This window comes from Miscanthus floridulus, chromosome 5 (genome assembly GCF_019320115.1).
Source record: "Miscanthus floridulus cultivar M001 chromosome 5, ASM1932011v1, whole genome shotgun sequence".
Classification (NCBI taxonomy): Eukaryota; Viridiplantae; Streptophyta; class Magnoliopsida; order Poales; family Poaceae; genus Miscanthus; species Miscanthus floridulus.
The window spans coordinates 49705803-49721977 of NC_089584.1; the positions used below are offsets into that span (position 1 = coordinate 49705803).

General features: G+C 45.5%; 1 protein-coding gene, 1 long non-coding RNA gene and 1 pseudogene across 2 annotated transcripts; 2 read left to right on the plus strand and 1 right to left on the minus strand.

Moving 5' to 3' along the window:
- Positions 1-3550: 3550 nt before the first annotated feature.
- Positions 3551-7175, plus strand: LOC136449950 (exocyst complex component SEC15B-like; annotated as a pseudogene).
- Positions 7176-10927: 3752 nt separating this feature from the next.
- LOC136449952 (uncharacterized) lies at positions 10928-12165 on the plus strand. Its single transcript, XR_010758194.1, has 2 exons — positions 10928-11183; positions 11313-12165. It is a non-coding gene; the product is annotated as an uncharacterized lncRNA (long non-coding RNA).
- A 142-nt stretch (positions 12166-12307) lies between these two features.
- Positions 12308-13231, minus strand: LOC136449951 (abscisic stress-ripening protein 2-like). Its single transcript, XM_066450177.1, has one exon. It carries the CDS (start codon positions 12970-12972, stop codon positions 12667-12669), a length of 306 nt encoding a protein of 101 aa, XP_066306274.1. The 5' UTR covers positions 12973-13231; the 3' UTR covers positions 12308-12666.
- Between the last annotated feature and the right edge of the window lie 2944 nt (positions 13232-16175).

Genomic DNA, 16175 nt, shown 5'->3' on the forward strand with positions numbered 1-16175 from the left:
TATTCACCCCCCCCTCTAGTCGCCATCTCGATCTTACAATTGTTTACCATCCTTCATACTTAGAAACATTAAGGTTTTCGGTTAGGACCAAGTAACCATTAACTCTTTTGTCGCAATTTTTAATAGATCTAAACCTTGCTAACCTCAACAAAAAATACTTCATGCTAGAGTCCATACCTTATACTAACCCGCGGGAGCAAAATATTTAAGCACTATTTAACTATTTTGCTCAATATAATTTGCTAAAATAGTATTTTAACAATAGTTCAAGTGTTTGCCGACTTAACGAAAAGAGCTTACCTTAACGTCAAGTTTGATTTTAGAGCTCCCAAAACACTAGTTAACAACATCTATTTTCCAAAAGTTAAAGTTGCATTGTCATCTACCAAGTTTGTACTTCCAACTTTATTTAAGTGTCACATACATGTTCTATAGTATTTTTGCTTAATAAAAATTGGTTTTAAACCCTAAGTGATATAACATGACTATTGAATCAACTTTCATTTAGCACTTTTGTTGATCGTTTTGAGTTACGAAAATTGATCTACACACTTTATCTCATGCATTGACACATAAACATGATGCTCATGACATAGTTTAGCAAGTTGTTCAAGCGGTAACACCGAGGGTGTTACGTGCATTTACGTTACAGGAATTTTATGGAAACCACATGCATAGATATATCTATCCTATGAATCTTACTAGTGCAGGTTCGAGTAGCTGCTCTGCATAGGTTTTCGATAGCGTGAGTAACCTGCCATTACTCACAATAGGTGATTATTATTATTACTCTCATAATAAAATGATGAAAGGAAAAATGGAGACAGGGCAGGGATATGGTATGGGTATTGGTTGGTGTAACAGGTTGTGTCCCATGGCCAACGGAGCTTAGTTTGGTTACACTGTTTTCCCTATTCGTGTCGATTAAGGATCGTCCGTTGCTGTGGATGGTAGTCAGGTCACAGACTTATTATCCTGAGCACATAATTGCTTATGGGAGCGGAAAGACTCGTTACGCTCTTGTCATGGGTTCCAGCTCTTTCTGGACCGACTGATTGGAGCTGGGAAAGGTGGAGGTCTAAGCACCATACTGAGACCGGGTCTCAAGTGTGGAGGCTTGGAGTCCAAGTTTGGACGGGGACCTGGACCCCGTGACAGGAGTGGAATGGGTTGGTCTTGTTTGTGCCTGGAGCACAAATGAGGCGTGTGTTTTGGGGTACCTAGCTAGGATACATTGGTTCGTGAATCATCGTTTCCGTGAGACAGTACGACTTGGCTATGGTCTAACACCGTAGTAAGAACTGGAAGATGAAAGATGGTGAAATGGTTCTGATTGCTCAACCTTTGCTTGAAAGTAGAACATGTGCTTACTTAGAATGGTTAGCTAATGAAGTAATCATGACTGCTAATAAAACTTGATCTTAAGGATGTACTCCTAGTAATGCTTTTCGCAAACAAAAAGAAAACAACAAACCCATATTGCCTATCATATCCTTGAGAGCCGGAAAACTATTCTCACTAGTCGGATAAGTCTTGCGAGTACGTTGTGTACTCAGGGTTTATTTTACCCCTGTTGCAGATGCAGCTTGAGGAGTAGCTCTTGTGTGGAGGATTCTTCTAGTGGGCACAGACGTATCCTTGTATCGTTTTCGCTAGATGTTTATTTTTATTCCATTGTTTAATTATCGCACTCTGAACTCTGGTATTGTAATAAATAATTTCTAAGAACTCTTGTTGTATGAAATGGACTAAGTATTGTAAGCTCGTACACATTATTGGATTCTGGATGTAAAACGTGGATTGTTTCGAGTTCTCCCTTGGGGATGGACTCGACGAAACTGTCCGATATAGATAACTTTCGGTGATGCTTAGTGTCTAGTGAAAGACTGAGCGCCTCCAAAAGCATGTTATTTTAGACAGTTCTGCCACAGGCCGGTCGTCCCCCCCCCCCGAGTCACCTCATAGAGGAGACGACGCGGGGTTCAGGAGTCCTCACAACCTCAGAGAGGATCACTTGAAACCAATTCTTGTTTTTTTACTAGTCTAGATAAATATGTAACACCTTGTCTCTTCTGATTCTAGTTCTAATTTCAGAATTTAGCGAGCGAGCCAAACGATTCTATAAAGTGAGTCTAGATCTGCAGAGAAACATTTTTTAGAGAGAATCTGGATCAAAAACGTTTTTAGGAGAATCTATAACCCTACCAAACGCACACTAAGTAAGCATATTTTCTTTTGAAAAGCTATAGGCATGAAATTTATCGGACATGTATTAATAGAGAAGAAGCAACTTATAGTATCACAAAACAAAACAAAGAACACCACCATCACAATGAGAGAAACAACATAATACATGGCCAACAAGTCACCAAAGCATTGGCAAACAACAACCACAACATAATACATGGCCAACAAGCCACCAAAGCAACAACAACCACAACATAATACATGGCCAACAAGCCACCAAAGCATTGGCAAGCAGGCGTCCTTCCAAGCTGTAACAAACAAGCAAAGAGCTTTGGGGATCAGGGGTGATCACAATGACATACCTTCGAGGAGGAAAATGACACCCATAAATATCGCCAACATTGACAAATGGACCCCAAGGTTTTTCAATCTAAACTCTAGGAGGCAGGAGGCCTTACAATCATTTGATTGGAGCCGGCAACAATAACCAAAACCGCTCAATGATCTTCCACTATCACCAAGCCAGTCTAGGTGGTGGTAACTACCAAGAGTAACAAGAACCCTCGTAGCTCAACTCGATCACTAGCACCATTAGATGTAACAACTCAATGCAAAATAAACTAGAATCACTCCCGATCTCAATTTAGATCAAGCAATACGGCAAAGATGACCGGAGGTGTTTGCTTAGGCTCAAAGGGTGTTTAACAAAGTTAGAGTGCCAAGAGAGCTGGCCGAATGCCGACCAATGTCTATTTATAACATCTCAAGAAGCCAACTAGCCGTTGTGTCTCACAGTGAAAACGGGGTCGTTGAACCAGCCGCCGCCCACCGTCGGATCATCGGCGAAGGGCCCAACGCCCTTAGAAGCTACCACGTGTCACTGACCGTTTGAATATAGCCGTTGTCGTCCAACGGCCAGCATGACACATGGTCCACTGCCCTAGGGTCCGACATGCCTCGGACCAACGAAGCCTAGAGTCCGGTGCAAGCCTGTTCGCTTGAACTTATCAGTCGGCTTATCAGCTAGAATCTACAGTGTTTTTCTCTCACAACAAAACAACTTTAGCCGGCTTTAATAAGCCTCACACATGCATGCCCTAACTGCGCTGTCTGCTCGGTCTCAGGCTCTCGGCAGTCTCTTTTTACCGGCCGACGACCGGCCAGAAGCTCTCTCATGGGTCAACTGTCCAATGCCGTACCAGTAACCACGGTGTGCGTTCAACGATACGCAGTCACCTGCGCTTCCTCCGTCCCGTCACCGTCACGCGAGCACTTGGCTTTCCTTCCAACCACTCACCGACGTGCCGGACCCACTTCCGGCCACCCAACCCACCTTCTCCGACCGCCCCCTCCTGTTCCGTTCGTTTCTGTCGACTAATCTCCAATTTTTTTCTTTCCTCTTCACAACTCGGCAACTGCTGTGCTGCCTCCAACCAGGTTGCTTACCATCCCTACTGCCTGCCTGGCTGCCTCAGATCTCGATGCGGCGCAGGCTCCCCGGCGACGCGCCGCTGTCGGCGGTGGGGGCCGGTCATGCGTCGTCCGCATCCGCGCCGTCCGAGGCGGACCTCGCGCAGCTCTCCGCCGCCATCGCGGCCGGGGAGGACCTGGGCCCCTTCGTGCGCCGGGCCTTCGCGTGCGGCCGCCCCGAGCCGCTGCTCGCCTCGCTCCGCGGCGCGGCGCGGGACCGCGAGGCCGAGATCGAGGAGCTCTGCCGCGCGCACTTCCACGATTTCATCCGCGCCGTCGACGACCTCCGGTCCCTCCTGGCCGACGCCGACGCGCTCAAGGGCTCCCTCTCGGCGTCCCACTCCGCGCTTCTCTCCTCGGCGGCCCCGCTGCTCGCCTCCCTTGAGTCCTTCCTCGCCGCGCGCTCGCTAGCGGGAAACCTCTCCTCCGCGCTAGCCTCCTCCCGCCGGTGCGTGCGGCTGCTCGCGCTCGCGGCGCGGGCGAACGCGCACCTCCAGGCCGGCAACCATGGGCTCTACCTCGCCCTGCGCGCCGTCGACGCCATCGACCGTGATCTCGCCTCGGGACCCGAGCCGCTGCCGCTACCCACGCTCCGCCTCATGCTGCTCAGCGTCGTCCCTGCGGTGCGCGCGCATGCCGAGCGCGAGATCTCCAGGGAGTTCTCCGACTGGATGGTTAGCATCCGCGCTGCTTCGAGGCACCTCGGCCAGGTGGCCATCGGCCGCTCGGCTGCCTGCCAGGCAGCGCCAGGAGGAGCTCCGCTCCAAGCAGCCGCCTGCTGGAGGAGTGCATCATCCTTGGATGATGATGGAGTTGGTGACCTCGATGATTTTGCGGCAGCTGCGGCAACAGCTGACGCAGCAGATGGTGCCTGCTGCGGCCTCTTTTGACCTTACACCGCTCTATCGAGCGATGCATATAAACCAGACGCTGGCGCTGGGTGAGCGGTTCAAGAAGTACTACTTGGAAAACAGGAAGCTGCAGCTAACATCGGACTTTGATGTAATTGCGGCGACGCCATTCCTCGAGTCCCACCAGGTGTTTTTCTCGCAGATTGCTGGGTTCTTTATTGTTGAGGACCGTGTGTTTAGAACAGGGGGTGGGCTCACATCTCGGCCAGATGTAGATGCACTTTGGGATGCCGCAGTGGGGAAGATGGTCTCTGTGATGGAAGACAACTTCTCCAGGATGCAGACAGCAAACCACTTGCTTCTCATCACTGATTATGCTGCTTTGCTTTCTGCCACAATGCGGCGGTATGGTTATCCAGTAGGGATGCTGCTCGATGTGCTGGCTAAGCACAGAGACAAGTACCATGATTTGCTGCTTGCAGATTGCCGTAGGCAGGTGGCAGAGGCACTGGCTGCAGATAAGTTTGATCAGATGCTCATGAGAAAGGAGTATGAGTACTCAATGAATGTCCTTGCGTTTGGAATTCAGAGCTCAGACATCACCCCAGCTTTCCCATATGTTGCACCGTTTTCATGCACTGTCCCAGACATTTGCCGTATTGTTCGTTCATTCATTGAAGATTCTGTGAGCTTCATGGCGCATGGGGGTGGTGGGGATACCTATGCAGCAGTGAAGAAGTACCTTGGTCGTATCCTCTCTGAGGTGGTGGATGCTTCGATTCAAAAGCTTGTGGATTCAGGCAGTGGTCTAAGTGTGTCCCAGGCAATGCAGGTTGGTGCTAACATGTCTGTGATGGAGCGGGCATGCGAGTTCTTCACACGCCATGCTGCGCAACTGTGTGGTGTGCCGCTGCGTGCTGTAGGAGCGTGGTCGGCGGGACTTCCCACTTCGCAGGTCACGTGATGCTGCGGAGGCACTCCTGCTGCGGCTTCTGCGTGCCAAGGCTGACGAGTTTATGCGTCAATCTGATGGTGTCAACTGGATGGCTGATGACCCTCCTCCTGGCGGCAATGAGTATGCGAACGAGGTCATCATCTACCTTGAGACGCTCACATCAACTGCACAGCAGATCCTTCCCCTTCCCTGTGCTCCGCCGTGTACTTATGGCAGTGCTTGCCCACATCTCTGAAAGGATCATCGAGCTCTTCTTGAACGATTCAGTAAAGCGGTTCAATGCCAATGCGGTCACTGGTATAGATACTGATCTCAAAATGTTTGAGACATTTGCAGAGGGCATGTCTAGCCTGTTTGTGGACTCAGGTCAAGAATCTGCAAAAAATGAAATGAAGGGTGCACTAGTGGAAGCAAGGCAGCTAGTGAATCTTCTTATGAGCAATAGTCCAGAGAATTTCCTAAATCCAGTGATCCGTGAAAAGAGCTATAACAAGCTAGATTATAGAAAGGTTGCAATCATCTCAGAGAAGTTTAGAGATACCTCAGAGAGTTATTTCTCAACGTTTGGGACAAGGGGTGCCAGGCAGAACCCAAAGAAAAAATCTCTGGATACCCTGATCAAGAGGCTCAGAGAAGCCAGTTAGATATCCTCCCTGCTGTAAGATACTATACATGCAACTGGCTTCTCACATCCTCTTATTTTCGTGAAATAGTCTGTATCTGGTTTGTGTTATGCCTGTTTCAGTCGTTAATCTTATGCTGTAATTTTTCTGTTGTTAGATTCTATGTTTCATATGTGGATATGTTCCTGTTGATTCTTTTTCCCATTTACTATATGATCGAGATATAATATGTCATAATGGTTAATTTTGCCTGTGAGGAGAAAGTGCTTGCTAAGGTCACTATTTTATATTTTTCTTCAGAAGATAGGGATGCTTTTATTTCCTCCCTCCAGTTCCTTACTGTTGGTAACAAGTGACTTAATACATATATTTGAAAGTTGTAAAGGTAAACTTTGGTAAGAGATCAATAAATCCTTGTAACTTGATACTGCTAGGAAGTGATTACTTCATAAGTAGCAACACATTAGGATTTAGAAACTGAACCTGCCTGAGTTGGTGAAGGGTGTGGATGCACACCTAGACGATCTAAGTTCTAGTCCTTGCCATAGCATGTCTAGTTTTTCCCTAAGTCCTTAATATAAAGCTTCCTTTCTCCTCGGTTGGTTTATTTATTTTAAAAGTAGTTATGAATTGTTTGTTTTATTAGAAGATACAGATTTCCACTTGCTGCTTTGAGACAACACTACTCATATTGATTTGAATTTCAAGGTTGATTGGCAAATTGTTGGATTGTGGGCACCATGCAAATGACATTAAATATCTCTTCAATCCTTTAGCTCACTGTTGGCTATCTTTTACAAATTCTGAAAGATAATTGTACAAACCTAATTTAAATGGAGTAAAATGTTCGTTTTGTTTTGAGTGCAGTTGCACATATATATTAACTTGTTCAAACTACACCTCACATTGATTATCTTCCATTTTTTTGGTTGCATTTAGGGGCTTTGGAGTCCAATTTACCTTGCTGTTTGGGTATATTGAAATTGGATGGTGACTAACAGGGTAGATGACTGTTTGCAGCTGCAGATCATCAGTCATTTCCCTCCCTACCAATTCAGAAATAGTGACACTTCAAATCAATAGAGGATTTTCCTACCAATATAGAGAAACCAGATCCATAGAGAATAACGCTATCCACTTCCTCTTTGTGTAGAATGATGCTATGTATGCTTAAGTTTAATTCAACACTTGGGAGGATTTTAAATTAACAAACACTTAAGAGAGTCCGGTGTGCCTGAAATTTAAATTAAACACTTAGGAGTCAATTGTGCCTGACATTATTATTTGTCATTTCACTAACATCAATGGTATATGGTTTCTCAACACGCATAAACACTTGTTTTTTTTTTGACTTTTTTGTAACACTTAGTTATGCCACAGATACTACTCCCTCCGCTTTCAAATTGTAAGTTATTTTAGTTTTGTCCTAAGTCAAATTTCTCTAACTTTGTCCCAAGTTTATAGATAAATATATTCACATTTACAATACTGAATAAATGTATTATCAATACATATTTCAAGGTTGATTTAATGAAACTAATTTGATGTGCTAGATGTTGATGCATTTGCATTCTCTGGTAAACTTGATCAAAGCTAGACTAATTTGACTTAGGACAAAACCAAAACGATCTACAATTTGGAATGAGGGCATGTACTCCCTCCGTCCCAAAAAGTATGCAACTATGGGATTTGTGCAAGTCAAACTAGCTTAACTTTGACCAAGTTTGTAGTGAATAATATTAGAATTTATGTCTCCAACTAGGTTTACTATGATAATATATTTCATAATTAATTTAGTGTTACTTATTTTGTATCATAAATGCTAGTACTTTTTTATATAACTTTGGTCAAACTTCAAATCGTTTGACTCCTCGAAAGTGGCACTTGCATCCTTTTGTGGATGGAGGGAGTAATAACTAATAACTTGTATATAAATTTGAAAAATTCAAGTTCATACCAATTTTACTAAGAGCAAATGATGGTGAACAGTTTTTCATTACTTTTATTTCTTTAACAATTTGTTTGTTTTTATCCATGTATAGCAGTAAAAGTTGTATTGCCAAGCTTGAGGCATTTAATTTACCTTGAGGCTCTCCACAATACTGTCATGCATCAAGTCTATCATACTGTCTTGCACTGTCTTTTGGTGCACCACCTAAATAGTTCCACCAGTCATGTGAAGCCTTGGAAGGCTAACCCAGACAGTTAGTTATGGGTTATTGGAAATTTGTTTGGGGAGAAACAGACAAACATATATTCATATCTCTTTACTGCAAAGTTTTGCTAATTTAGACAGCTTTGATCCATTCTTTACTATGTGTATATGGCTACTTTGTATAGCTTACTGGCCAGTATTACTTTCTGTGTTCTATGGTCTATTAGGGAAAATCTTTATTGATGATCAAAGCTCTGGATAAAGATTTCTAAAAACTTTTTCATGTCAGGTAACAGCCCATGGTTTAATTTCCCTACCTAGCCTGCTTAAATTTTGAGTTTAGAGCTGAAATAACTTTTTCTTGCAATCACTGGTAACTAATGGTTGAATCTTGGTTGTTATGGTAGTAACTAAGGACACTTTGCATGAGTCATTTACCTGAACCCTATGTGTAACTAATTGAAGTCATCCGAATATGCCAATTGACCTATAACAGTGAAATATGTTTTAAGTGGTTCTTTAGAATTACTCTCATTACTGTTTTGTCGTTTCCCTTCAACTCAACTCATTTTGCAATTATTATACAATGCTATCAATTCATCTGCAGCTTTTGCATAAGCCATAAGCTTTATGAGCTGTGTTCTGTGTTCATGTCCAAAAGGACTTGTAAATAGAACATAGGGAGTACAAGTTGGTATTATCATTCAGTGAAATATGGTCATTGCACAAAAGCATCCCATCTGTGCACATAATTTTCAGTTGTGGTCATGGCACAAAAAGAAAATGTTCAAGCCGGTGCACATTTATTCATGTTGGAAGTGTGATGTTCAGCTTATTTGTTACAGATAAGATAAAGTTAAACCAACGCATCGCTTTTGTAGTGGCAAGATTTGTTGAATTTTTCTTTAAATAAGAATTGTTGATTTTCATCTATATTTTCTACATTTTGACACTTTTTTTTTGTGCTTGAAATTGATGAAATCAATGAAATTGTCATATTAGCAATACTACAAACCATTACTAATGTTTGGTTGTGTATTGCTTTTAACTCATCCGACAAAGGCACACACATCAACATCAAGGTGGAAATCTCTTAGTTTTGCCATGTATTACTGTTGCTAAATGCTAACTGTATACTAATATTATAGAGTTTTAACTTTGCGATCAGTTGACTTAGTCTTACAGGGCAAAGGGATCTGTAGGTGCAGTTTTAGGTTTTAACTTTACAATCAGTTGACTTAGTCTTACAGGTCAAAGGGATCATAGGTGCAGTTGCTGCTACAACTGCACCACAAGGACCGCGCAATAATCTGATCAGTTCCAGAATCGACACACCAAACGAGCTGCTACAGTACTTGTGCAAATCTGGACTCTTTTGTTGATGGTATGGTGCAACTATTGCAACTGCATAGGATCCCTGTCCTCTTATACAGGGACCAGTGTATATCATTAATGGTGCGCTCAGGAACTGGATTAATGAGATCAAACTGCCATTTTTGTCACCAGTTACAGCCTCGTAAGACCAGCTTGATGGTTCCTCTATTATTCTGTGCAATGTGTCCTTGCATGTTTTGTAAGTTTATGAATCAGAAGTGCCGGCCTGGTTTGACTTCCAGATTTTAAAGTTCGATCATGTCTATTTAGCTTTTATGGTTGAAAGTTGGTAGTTTAGCTGACGAGAAACTGAGATCGTTTGCAGTTTTCGTTAACATACTACCTACCGCCTTTTATCTGGACAGATCGTTCCCCCAATGTTTGGTTGTGCACTTGTGCTCACATTGGTATAGAGGTTTGCCCAAACACTACATGCCGTGAAAGAACAGTGTTGACACTTTCTGGCAGACCTAGATACCATGTGGTATCTCTGAAAAAAACAAGAACGGGCATCCATATGTGTAGTTAGGCCTTGTTTGAAATACGAATTGGCATCCACCAGTTTGTAACGGTACGATTGAGGCCTTGTTTGGATATAAATGTATGCACATCAGTCCACTTGTGTAGTTTGGTTGGGAGTAGATGATTGCCCCTAATCTACTCCCAACACAGGTGAATTGATGTAGATACGAGTGCATTCAAACAAGCCCTAAAGGGTCAGACATGTTGGATTCAGGGATGCTGTTGAATATATGCCATTATATGATGAACAAACGGAGCCACGCATTGAGTATATTCTAATACTTTACTCTTATATTAGCAATTCAAAATTTATTTAAGCATGCGTGTAAGCGCTAAGCTATGTCAGCACTACAAAATGTTGAAGAAATAATAATGCAGAACCTAAACCAGTGGTGGCAATGGTAAATACTATCACAAAACTAAACTTTTGTGACCCATTCCACACACACACACAAAAACACCTTTTCATGTTATTATAGATTACAATTTTAGTTAACATTGTTAGTTTATCAATGAACTTGAAGCACGGGCCCTCATGTAAGATTCTACTAGCTCTGTTCTAAATTGTAATTTATTTTAGTTCTGTTGTAAGTCAAATTTGTCTTTTTTACTAAGACTATACACAAATATGTTTTACAAAACCAAATAAATTTATTATCAATGCACATTTAAAGTTTGATTTAGTGAGACTATTTTGATGTGCTAGATATATATTTTTAGGTTAAGGAATATGAAATATTCCGGTTTTCCACATCCACCAGGGAATGAGTATAGCCCTTTGATACAAATGTCGAAATACTGAGTACTTAGACTACATTCCTCCAAAAGGCAATGCAGAAGTACATAACTCAGACACAAGAATTACAAACTCAAGCCTCAATCTGGCTCTTGTTTCTCCATCCAAACTTGTTGAAGAACTCCAACTCCATCACTTTCAACATTTTGCATCCGTCCTTTAATGCAGAATCTTGCTTTCTCTTTAGAATGCCGTGACCATTGACTAATCCAATATATCCCCATGAAGATGACTCGCAAAAATGAGTTAGGTATGGTTCTTTTGAATACAACATCATTTTTACTCAACCAAATTGCCGACCCAAAGTCATGGTACAAATTAAAATTGGAGAATCATTTGAAGGGTAAACTTGAATTCATTGTCTTCTTCTTATTCTCAGCACGCGTCGAGCATACCTAGTGATGATTCAGGTCAGGAATGACAGTAGTTTGTCCGAGCAATCATAGTCAAGGACGTTGCCAGTGGAGGTGTGACCAACTCATGAGAGCCCCGTTGACGGTGTGCTCGACTAATCGTAGACGGAGACATGGTCGTTTGTGGCAAGATTGACTTGAGGGAGCCCATCAATGGCATGCCTGAGTTGTGCTGGTTAATGACGTTGCCGGAGGTGGCATTACTGACTCAGAGGTGCGTCGATGGTGTGCCCGAGTAGTCGTAGGTGGAGACATTGTCGATGGCAGAATGTCCGACTCGGGGAAGGCCATCAACGGAGTGCCCGAGCAGTTGTAGCAGCACAATGATCGAGTGGTCGTAGCCAACGATGTAGCCTGTTTGAAGTTCATCTTATTAGGTGTAGCCCCCAACAATGTTCTTACCACGAGAGATCGAGAGATGCCACAGGGACATCAAGTGACATCACGGGAGAGGGGTAGTCGGATAGATGTCATGGTGACGTTGAGTCATGCCACGCCACGAGAGAACGAGAGACGACGTAGGGGCATCAAGCCACGCCACAAGAGATTGAGGATGTCACGAGGAGGACGAGCCATGCCATAGGAGAACGAGAGATGCTGCGGGAAACGTCGAGCCATACCGTGGGAGATCAAGAGATGCCGTGGGGACGTCGAGCCATGCCAATGGGAGATCGAGAGATGCATCTCATTGAGTACTACAACTTTAATGTTGACTTTATCTGCATTCGAGATTGTCAGCCATCTCAAATCCAATCGGAGGACTTATATTTAATATTGGGACATATAAATCATCTCAAATTAAAAAGTTTTCAACTATAAGTTTTAGATCTCTTTGATGCCTATAATTTTAATATAAAGTTTGTCTTAATCCAACTTTATGTGAAAAAAGTTATGATTTTTTTTACAAAACAAGCGATACATTTTGCAACGAACTGGCAGTATAGGTAAGTTTTCACCGTCGGTTTGTGGCTATAAGTCTATAACCAACAGCGATTTATTAGTGCATATCGCTGTCAATTGTAGCCATATCGCTATCAATCGTAGCCAAAAGCTGGGAGTGATACAACCAGTATTGATAGTCCGGTAGTGATTGCTGTTTTGTAGTTATAGTAAATATCAAGGATGAAATAACCTATGTCACAGTGTACATAAAGAGCCGAACAAAAAGATATATACAATAATAAATCAAATTCAAAAATCAAACATAGGTCATACATGGAGAACCCATTTATTTGTATACTAAAAATACTATATGAATCGGCGGTACATATAGAACGAGTTTGGCATGCGCGCCTGGTAAATGAAAGTAATCAATAATAACTAGTGGTGGTGTCCATGGCTGCGGTGCTTCTTGGCGTCTTTCTTCTGGTGGTGCTCGTGGAAGGCATAGCCGGCGCTGCCCACGGCGACGGCAGCGGCGACCCCTTCCTTGATCTTGTGCGAGTGCGCGTGCTCCGGGTCCTTCTTCGCCTTGTGCTTCTCGTGCATGGCGTAGGCTCCTGCGGCGACGGCGCCGAGCTGGCCGAGCTGCTCCATATGCTTGTGGTGCTTCTCCTCCTTGCGCCAGTCGGTCACCTTGGACGCCTCTTCTCCATGGTGCTTGCTGCCCAGGAAGTGGTGCGCCATTGTTTCGATCGATCGAGTTGCGCTAGCTAGTCGCCGGCCGGTGCTTGCCTTGGGGTTCGATCTGCTTGATGATGATCTGCTGATGCTTGCCGGTGCGTTGATGGATGGATGTATTTGATGATACAATAAATGGATGGAACCTGCTCGTGTTTATATAGGATCGGAATTGAAGGCTCGTAGATGGATTTTGGTGAATTTCGTTCACGCGTAATCGCGTACAAGATTTTTGTTTTGCTTGTACAAGTCATTATCGATAAAATGGATCACCACATGCGTCGTATAGTTAGCTGCTGGTTGCTTCGGAACGAATCCTAGTCATCCTGTCCAACAGGGGAAGGTTCCTAGGAAGGTTTGCTTGGCGTGTCCACGGCTCTGTTTGCTGTTATGCACGTACGTGTCAGTGTGCAAAGCAATCCCGCGGACGGACTGAACAAGACTTTTATTTCTAGAAATGCTATACAACATACATGTGTTTTAATAAAAAAAAAACACATGGATTTTTTTCTCCCTCTCTCCCTCTCTTTTCACAGGTGGAGGAAGCGTCGTCGTCGTCCTCGTCCAGTACCATGCGGTTTGCGATGGTCGACGTGACGGCGCTGGCCAACCTGCGGCCGGACGGCCACCTGGGCCGTACATGCTAGCTCTTACATGTCTTCACTTCGTTCATATCGTCCACGATCTCCATGAGAAAACCGATTGATGTTGGCTGTATATATACGAGCTGCAAGTTTGAGAAAACCGATTTGTTTTTTTGTCCTTGCATAGAAAAAAATTGTTTCTTGTGATCTGTGGATCTGTGATCTTGTGATTTGTGATTGTCTGGAGGTAGAAGAAGGCTGGAGGTAGATGGAGGATGGAGGTTATTAGATTTTAATTCTATGGTGCAAAAAAATTCATATGTTGAAACTGCATAAAACACATGATTGTTGGGTAGACAGACATTTCCAGAAATGCTATACAATACACATGTATTTAGATCTCATTAGTCTCTACTACGATGGATAAATCAAAATTATACCAGGTCCTTTAAAGAAAACGTCCTCCACCGAGAGCTTTCGACCATTGTGTACGCAACACAGAAATTCGTATTAAAATTACGGGCTAATAAATCACTCAAACCAAATCCGACGGCCAATGTTCCATGCGTCATGCAGGCTTCTCACCCACGCACGCTGCGATCACGGAAGAAAGAAATCACATGCACCTGGCGATCACAGAAAAGGCCCGACTCCCAACGCTCAGCACCACCGCCGCCGGTGGATGCGTCGAGGACATCATGGATCCCTCCCATACCCATGGTAGCATACTCGTCCGCCCGCAATCTCCGCTAGCTCTGACGACCTCATGCTCATGCATGGGGGATTTCCTTCTCCGTTTCGATCCCTAGTTTTCCTCCGTCACCGTCCATCGCCCAACTCGTCTTCCAACAGATCCAACGGCAGGGCAGGGGGTGACTTGGGATCTGCCCCTTGGTAGCAAGCTTGCCGCTTTCGTGGAGACACTACAAGAAATACCCTTATACATGACGGTTTACCCGTGTCGACAGAATATCATGGGCAGTCCACCGAGGGGTATCCCACGATGGTAGATTTGTCGGTGGGGATGCGCATAATCAGGAACCAGATGGTGACACAAGGCGCAGAGACAATGATTTAGACAGGTTTGGGCCGTCTGATCGACGTAATACCCTACGTCCTGTGTCTTTGCTGTATTGTATTGAATACATGATGTCGAGTAGAGGACCCCTGCCTCTCCTTATATACTCTGGAGGGGCAGGGTTACAAGTAAAGTATCCTATTTGGTACTATACAATGTCTTGCGGTGCACGCCGAGCAGCGCCGTGCACGCCTTGATCTTGTGGGTCAGGCCACCTCCGATGGTGCGGCCCACGTCTTGGGGGCCATACCCCCACAGTTAGTCCCCGAGCCTGACAGTAGGTGACGCAGTCACGTGGTGCCAGGGTCATAAAGTAGAAGACCAGCCGAGCAGGCAGCCAGTCCCCGGGCGTAGCCTCGAGATGAGAACAAGCACATTCACCGCAAGGTGAAGTGTGCCCACTTAGTCCCCGAGCCTGCTGGAAGATGAAGAATGAATCTTATAGTAGGGTCAAAGAAGTCTGAAACCTTGCCGACGTCGTCTGACATGCGCGTATCAAGACCCAGACGTGTTGCCCAAGATTAGCACCCTGATCCGAACAGCATGGAGCAGCTTGATAGCACACTAACGAGACGTAGCAAGATGCGAGCAGCAAGGGAGTCACCGACGTCGCTGGCGATGACCGAGCACCGAGGAGCGAGGAGTCCTCGGCATTGCTGGCGATGATCGAGCACCGAGGAGCGAGGAGTCCCCGGCGTCGCTGGTGATGTCCAAGCACCGAGGAGCGAGGAGTCCTCGGTGTAGGTGGCAATGACCGAGCGTCGAGGAGCGAGGAGCGAGGAGTCCCCGGCGTCGCTGACGATGTCTAAGCACCGAGGAGTGAGGAGTCCCCGGCGTCGCTGCCGATGACCGAGCACCGAGGAGCGAGGAGTCCCCGGCGTCGCCGGCGATGACTGAGCACCGAGGAGCGAGGAGTCCCCGGCGTCGCTGGCGATGACCGAGCACCGAGGAGCGAGGAGTCCCTGGCGTCGCTGGCGATGACCGAGCACCGAGGAGCGAGGAGTCCCCAGCGTCACCGGCGATGACCAAGAACCGAGGGGCGAGGAGTTCCCGACGTCGCTGGCGATGTCCGAGCACCGAGGAGCAAGGAGTCCCCGGCGTCGCTAGCGATGTCCGAGCACCGAGGAGCGAGGAGTCCCTGGCGTCGCTGGCGATGACCGAGCACCGAGGAGCGAGGAGTTCCTGGCATCGCTGGCGATGACCGAGCACCAAGGAGCGAGGAGTTCCTGACGTTGCTGGCGATGACCGAGCACCGAGGAGCGAGGAGTCTCTAGCGTCGCTGGTGATGATCGAGCACCGAAGAGTCCCCGGCTTAGGCGGCGATGACCGAGCACCAAGGAGCAAGGAGTCCCCAGCGTCGCTGGCGATGATCGAACACCGAGGAGTCCCTGGCGTAGGCGACAATGACTGAGCACCGAGGAGTCCCCAGCGTCACTGGCGATGACTGAGCACCGAGGAGTCCCTAGCATAGGCGGCGATGACCGAGCGCCGAGGAGCAAGGAGCGAGGAGTCCTCGACGTAGGCGGCGATGACCGAGCATCGAGGAG